Genomic DNA, 7,162 nt, shown 5'->3' on the forward strand with positions numbered 1-7,162 from the left:
GCGGGTCCTGCCGCCACGCAGGCGCGGCCGCCTCACACCCCCCTCCCCCCCCGCCCAAGGCGGGTGGTTTCGGGGCAGCGCTGCCCTGGCGCGGGTCGGTGCTAACGGTGAGGGCGCGGCCCCGGGTCGGACGGCGCGGTAAGCAGAAGGGGAGCGGGCGGGAGCGGCCCGCAGCCTCCCGCGCCGGCGGCGGGGCCGCGGGGCACCCGCTGCCCTGTAGGCCCGCCTTAGCGGTTTCCCGCGTAGTGCGCATGCGCAGAAGGAGCTGGGACGGGCGGAGCGCGCGCGCACTCGGGCACCGCGGTTTAGGCTCCAGAGGGCGATTGGCGTGAGCTGTGGGCCTGGCGCATGCGCAGTGCCAGGGCTGAGGCGGCCCGGGGCGGAGCCAGCGGCACCCGCCGGCTGCGTACGGTGGCCGAGTAGGGCCGGGCCTCAGCCCGCGGCTCTTTGTCAGGCGGGAGGAGCCCGTCAGGGAGCGGCGCTGCGGGCGGCGAGGGACGGAGGTGGGTCGTGAGGAGAATCGGGGCCCGTTGTCTGCTCGGGAGCTCCCCCAGTACCTGCAGCCGCTTTCTGGCTCCTCTCCGGGGCAGGCCTCGCCGAAAGACTGAGGGGTGGGATCCCCCCGACCGGCTGGGCCTGCTGAGGGGGCTGCGGGGATGAACCGGGCCCTGGTGCGGGAGCGGGGACAGAGGCAGGCCGAGGGGCTTTGGGCTGTGATAGCCCTGGAGCGTGGGGGGTCTCAGGGCCGTGTGTGTCTGGGCAGGCCGCCCACCGTGCCCCTGCGGCAGGGGAAGTGCGGTGAGAGCCGTGTCACAGCAACACCCATCTGCAGTAGAGCAGCAGCAGCTTCCCGATCCAAATCCTTGGCCTCTGAAATCCTTTTTTTTTTTAATTGTTATGTTTCTGCATGTTAAAAAAAACCCAGTCATCTCTTTGACCATAATTTTTGGGGGTTTGAGCTCTGTGCTTTTGTTTTGAAAAAGAGCAATTCACTTCCTTTGTTTCTGATTAACATTAGAAGGTTTTGCACCAAAACTAGTTGTGAATTATCTTAATGACAGGACAAGGAGGCAGTTTATCTCCTTCGAGTAAAATGGGATCGAAACAGATTGCACAGGAAACATTTGATGATGCCGTGCAAGAAAACATTACAGAATTTGAAATGGATCCAGAAGAGGCTGTGAGAGAAGCTGTGCAGCAGTTTGAGTCCCAAGGTATTGTAAATTCATCTGCCTTTGCAGTTCAGATTATTACAGACTGAGGTTTTACATATCTTAAAATTTAAGAGAACTTGCATGCAAAGATTGATCATCCAGTATTGAAAAGAAGCCTTTGTGTAGTGGAACAGAGACACTATTAATGCTAACCCAGTTTCATGGAGTAATTATGACTGAAAAACTGCTTTGAGTGAAACTGCATGGTGCAATTTGGTCAATGAAATTAAGCTCTTTTTTTTTTTTTTTTTTTCCCCCCCTAGTTGACATTTAGCTAAAATTGATGCTTTGTTCTAGGATGTATTTGACCGTTATAGTTAGACAGAACTTTAGCAACATTTCAGCATCTTTGTGCATTGATCCACGCTTTACAACAAGTTCATCTTTGTTCACTGTGGTTAACTTGGCAAATTTTACCCAAGGTCCCATAACTATTATTAATCATGGTTTTCTTTTTAGGTGTTGACCTAAGCAATATTGTGAAAGCTGTGCGGCAGCCTGCCTCTGAAAATGGGCAAAAGCAAAAGCATGAAATTTTGCTGGTAGGAGCACAAATTTGTGTTGTTTTCTGAGGATCAGGGTTATATAATAGTTGAAGTAATAGACTAAGAATAATGATACATACCTCCTACTTCTGCCTCTATCCCATTTCTCAATGAGCTCTTCAACAAGCAGTTAATCCCATCTATTCTGCAAATTAGGAATAATATAAAAGTTCAAAGAGCTAGCTTGCACTTTTCAGTGGAAGTATCTGTGTAAGTGCAAAATGCCAGCATCTCCTGCCTAGGAAATGCAGAGACTGCCTTTCAGAACTTAGAGGCAGATTCTGCTGTTGTCAGTAAACTCAAGCCACAGAAGAACTGTAATGAAAGAAATACAAGTAACCTAAATGGTAGCTGTTAGCTAGTTCTTCTGAGGGTGGGTGAAAAGATGGAATACAGTCCCTCACCAGCAAGAATATAAAAATACTGATGCACACCACTGACCCCTGTGAAATGTGCTGGTTGGACCCAGTTCACCTGCTACTGGTCAGACTGGCGTACAGTGATGGCTGAAGTGCAGAGAGGCCCCCACTCCTCCAAGGGTTCTGTGCGTGAAGACAAAAAGCTGCTCTTTGACAGCCATTTCTTAGATATGTCAAACTAATTGAAAAGAAGACTTTATTATAAATAAACAAATGCGACTGACTATGAAGAACTGCTCTTGTTCCTTCACAGTTCAGATTGAAAATTAATTCTTGTTCTCTTCTTCAGACTTTAGATTCCCTTGGAAGAGCCGTTGCTGACGCTGATCTTGCTGAGATGGCCGAGCAGCTAGTGGTCTTCACTGATCAGTGCAAAGAACAATTGGCTTTCCGCTACCTGGCTGGGCAGAATGGTGCCTATTCTGTGGTATTCTCTGCCTGCCAGTTGGCTTCAGGAGACAGAAATTTAATGCTGAAAGCCTTTTATACTCTGTCTGCCATCTTGGATGGGCAGCCAGACCTCCTTGACGCCGCTGGCCAGGATCTACTGCTTCAAACCCTGAAAGAATATAGAGAGGATGCAGAGATGACGCTGGCTGGGATCCGGTGCATTCGGCACGCCTGTCTGAAACACGAGCAGAATCGTCAGGACTTTGTGAAAGGTGGCGTTCTGCCGCTTCTGACCGGAGCTATCGTCCAGCACGGAGACAGTGCCGACGTCGTCCGAACGGCCTCCTCAGCGCTCAGAATCATGACGTTTGATGATGACATCCGTGTGCCCTTTGGTCACGCTCATGATCATGCTAAAATGATTGTGTTGGAAAATGATGGGTTAAGAGTCCTCATTGAAGCTGCAAAAGGTAAAATTAACCCCGTGACTGTTGAGCCTCGTTTTGAATCATCTGTGCTTTCTTATCTCAAAACTGTGCTTTGTCATAACTTGAAGCTCCCCAGAGATGATTCAGAAATCTGCCACTAAAATGATGTTTAATTCTTTTGATGTGCCCTGAGAGAGAAAAATAATATGACTGCTCCAGAGGCTATCAGCAGCACCAAGGTGGCCGTTATCAGAGCTATTTGCCAGTCTATCTGGGAAATATTTTACAGCCCGGTGCAGGTTTACAGGCATGTTATCCCTGCTGAGGTGCTGTGTTCTTGCCAAGAAAAGATACTCTGTCTCAGTCTAGATACAGAGTGAACAGGATGTCGTCCGTGTGCTGCTGTGTTTTAATATATAAAGTAAAATTACTGTGTCCTGTTGGTTTTTTTTAATAAAGCAGAGTAAGCCACCTTGATTCTGCAGCACCCCTCCTTGCTTGTAGTTACTCCGTTCATCATCTCTCCTCTGCAGCTTTCACAGATAACTCCAGTGTCCTCAGTGAACTCTGTGCCACCCTTTCTCGCCTCTCTGTCAGGAATGAATTCTGTCAAGAAATTGTGGACCTTGGCGGCTTAAATTTTATGGTGGCTCTGCTGGCTGACTGCATCGACCATCCCGTGAGTGATATAAAGTGTATTTAAGAGTGGAGGTAAACGTAGCATTTTAAGGAGGTAAACTTTTCATTTTAAAGTCCTGGCTGTGAATGGGCCTTAGACTGTGCATTATTTTAGGTTCAATTAGGGTTGAAACCCAACCATCGATGCCTATTTATGGTCTTATATACAGAACTAGGTTACAGGTGCTCTGTCAAGTAAGACTGTAGTAATTCTAAGACCCTTGCTCATGGTTACTTCCTCTGTCCTCCGCGCTCTATAAGCAGAACTTGCTCCCAGAAAAGCTGAGCTGGTTTTCTGCCATTCTAGCTAGAAGAGATTCAAGAGGATTTAGATGCTCAAGTCCCGAAAGGTTGATGTTTGATTCTTTAAACTTTACCAAACTAACAAGGTTCATTATTACTCTGTCTAGAAAGTAAGCTGTGCCTGAGATGTGAGTGGCTGAGAACAGCGCTGCTGTTCGTAACTGGGAAGGACAGCTGTTTGAATGGAGTTACTGGGGGATGTTCTGCCTGGCTTTCAAAAGTCTGTAAAACTCTCTCTGCGGCTTTCTGAGCTGTTTTTTCTTGATGAACGCAGGACGTGGTGAAGCAGGTGCTGAGCGCCATCCGAGCGGTTGCAGGTAACGACGACGTGAAAGATGCCATCGTTAACGCTGGGGGAACAGACCTCATTGTGCTCGCTATAAGCCATCACCTCGCCAACCCTCAGGTACGCACCAAAGTGGTTGATGAAGTCCCGCAGGGCTGGGAACAGAGGTCAGGTTTGGGCTGTATAATGTAGCAGCCTAACTTGTCTTGTGCAGGGGAACAACCCGCAGCCTTGCTCTGACTTGTGATAAACAGCCTGTGCTGGGAGCAGGTGCCTTCTAAGCACAGTCGTTGAATGATTGCAGCCAAGCAGTGTGTTAAACCTTTAACATCCAGTTGTCGAGCGGTTAAGTGATGCTTTGGCAAATATTTGTGTAAATGTAAAGGTATGTCTGCTTTACTATATTAGAGTTTCTCCTTGTTCCTGAATCAGATGGATACTGAATACAGTGTTTTACACCTTTGGATTGTAAAATTTGGTTTACATGCCGGAGAAGCAGAGTGTTTCAGTGGAAGAAACTTAAAAAAAAAAAAGTGTTAAAAATTGCCAAACAAGGAAACAAAACTCCAAACGCTTTTTTTTTTTTCCTTAAAGTAACATTTTCAGGCAGTGAAATCTCTTCCCCTTTGTCTTGCAGATCTGTGAGCAGGGTTGTGCAGCCCTGTGCATGTTGGCTTTGCGCAAACCCGAGAACTGTAATGTCATCATGGAAGGCGGAGGGGCGTTGGCAGCTCTTCAGGCCATGAAAGCACACCCACGAGAAGTGGCTGTACAGGTATTTGCCTTGAAGCACTTGATTATTTATTCAGGATCGGTGTTGTCTCTGTTCACTGCTTCATGGGGACTTTGTCCTTTACTTGACAAATACCAAAAGGTTCTGAGTGTGTTGGGAATGCAGCATCTAAATGCAGGACTCCCTACATCTGTCAGCCTGATGCGATCAGAGCAAAATTTAGTTTGGGCTTCAAACCCACCCGAATTCAGGTTCAGGTGACTGTGGAATGCCATGCTTCTCTTCCAGGCATTACTTCTCCTCCTCGAAAGAGCAGGATGAGGACAGGCTCCTTCATTCCCAGCTTGTGCTATGGTGATATCTTATGGGAGACATTGCCCTGTATTCTCCAGAGTCAAATAAGACTTCTTGCATGGCAAGAAATTAGCCTCTGGTTTCTCATGCAAGTCTCAGCAGATTCTGTGTTCACTTTTGTGCTCTCCAGACTATTAAAATACCATAGAAATTATTTTCTGAAAGAGTAGTTTAAGCTAAGTGCCAGAGAAGGTGCCTGGAACAGCATACAAGGGGGTGGAAAGGTGGGTCTGCTGTAATTGGAGAATTCTGGTTTAGCACTGTTTAAAGAAATACTTGATATTGCTGGGCTGATGGTTGAAACTTGCTGGTGTTCTGACAGAAGCAGGAGGTTTTGTTGTACAAGCTTCAATGTGAACTACCAGCCACACTTTTGTCCATAGATTTTATTCTTCCAGGAGATAGTTTGTTGCTGTCTACAGCATCTCACATTTGGCTGCCCAGAAGAAGTTCTTTTAGTTGGAGCCAGATCTGCTTTGTGTGTGCCAGCATCCTACACGCTTGGTGTTTCCCTTCAAAAGATGCTGATACCTCTCACTTACCTCTCTCCTCAGAAACAGGCTTGCATGCTGATCCGCAACCTGGTCTCCCGGAGCCGGGACTTTTCTCAGCCCATCTTAGAGATGGGAGCTGAGAACCTGATAACAGAAGCTCGTGCAACACACAAGGACTGCGACGATGTGGCCAAAGCCGCGCTGAGGGATCTTGGTTGCAAAGTGGAGCTCCGAGAGCTGTGGACAGGTCAGAAGGGAAGCCTGGCTCAGTGAACTGTCACTCCACTGAGCTGCGGAGCTTCAAGACATCTGTGTATGGGAAGCCCAAGGCAGGAAACAAAGTGGCATGGATTAATTTGCAGTTCCATTGAACTGGAATATCTGAAGCAAATGCCTGGCTTGTGAGGCTGCAGTGAACTTTTTATTGGGAGCTACAGCTGAAATGGCTTTTATGCATTCACAGGCTGCAAATCAACTCTGTGTAGTAATCATTCCCCGAATCATCTAATGCCTGAAGATGATCTGCTCCCCCTGTTATGTATGTTCCTCGTGTACAGAACGGGGCCCTTCCCACGTGCTCAGTTCTGTACAGTAAGAGCAGAAGTGGCTCATTTCTGGTAGGAGTGTGGTATGTACCGTGGCAGCTGGTTCCGATTTGTTCCTCCGCTCTCTGCTGGAGGGGGCTGGCAGCCTGATCTGGTAGCAGAGTGGATGAGGAGGAATCCCATCGTTTGTGAATGTGTTCTGTCCTGTTGTACTGTTCTACTAACTGTTACTTTACTGCTGACCGTATTATGTGTTTGCTTCTTTGTTTTGGGTTTTCAGCCAACATTTTAAACAAAAGCAAAGTAAGGATTTACACAGTATGGCCCAGAGCAATGTACTTTCTTGCCATTTGCATCCAGGAGGAAGGTTCATGTTCTGTTTCAGGGAGATGAGTGAGTCGGGGACTGAGAGCGAGGACGGTAGTTTCAAAGCAGGGACAAACTGGCAGCGGTGCCCTGCAGCAGGAAGCTGACGCGGGGGAGCCCAGGCTTTGGTTGTCTCTTAGCAGGGCGGCACTTCCCTGGATCCAGGAGTGCTGTGGGTAATGAAGAGGCCATGGACTGGAGACAACTGCGGACTTGGGAGCAAAAGAGGAGAGGTGAAACATCCGTAGAGGCTCTGAAGTCTCAGCTAAAGGCTTCTGTGTGCTCCCATTTCTTGCTGGGCTGTGTTGTTACCGGCTCTGCTCTGGGTGCTGAACCTTCCTCCTGTGCTGCTACTGATGTTGTACTTGCGTGGAGGTTTTCTAACGCAATACTCACTGGAGAAATGT

The 7,162-nt window shown here is 48.2% G+C and overlaps 1 protein-coding gene across 3 annotated transcripts; it reads left to right on the forward strand.

The window, feature by feature from the left end:
- Positions 1-18: 18 nt before the first annotated feature.
- Positions 19-6,710, forward strand: ARMC6 (armadillo repeat containing 6). 3 transcript variants are annotated; one of them, XM_074851803.1, is made up of 8 exons: positions 19-138; positions 1,062-1,214; positions 1,674-1,756; positions 2,468-3,038; positions 3,530-3,675; positions 4,252-4,383; positions 4,901-5,038; positions 5,905-6,710. In XM_074851803.1, exons 2-8 carry the CDS (start codon positions 1,094-1,096, stop codon positions 6,115-6,117), a joined length of 1,404 nt encoding a protein of 467 aa, XP_074707904.1. In that variant the 5' UTR covers positions 19-138; positions 1,062-1,093; the 3' UTR covers positions 6,118-6,710. The 3 variants fall into 3 exon arrangements, with proteins under 3 accessions (XP_074707904.1, XP_074707905.1, XP_074707903.1); XM_074851804.1 differs by having other exon boundaries at positions 36-107; XM_074851802.1 differs by lacking the exon at positions 19-138 and adding an exon at positions 384-503.
- Positions 6,711-7,162: the final 452 nt, after the last annotated feature.

Source organism: Strix uralensis, chromosome 27 (genome assembly GCF_047716275.1).
Source record: "Strix uralensis isolate ZFMK-TIS-50842 chromosome 27, bStrUra1, whole genome shotgun sequence".
NCBI lineage: Eukaryota > Metazoa > Chordata > Aves > Strigiformes > Strigidae > Strix > Strix uralensis.

Bases quoted from the DNA above. Each gene is read 5' to 3' on its own strand.
- ARMC6 (XM_074851803.1), top strand. From the start codon at position 1,094: ATGGGATCGAAACAGATTGCACAGGAAACATTTGATGATGCCGTGCAA. The intron at 4,384-4,900 runs GTACGCACCAAA...TTTGTCTTGCAG, and splicing joins ATCACCTCGCCAACCCTCAG to ATCTGTGAGCAGGGTTGTGC. The intron at 5,039-5,904 runs GTATTTGCCTTG...CTCTCTCCTCAG, and splicing joins CACGAGAAGTGGCTGTACAG to AAACAGGCTTGCATGCTGAT.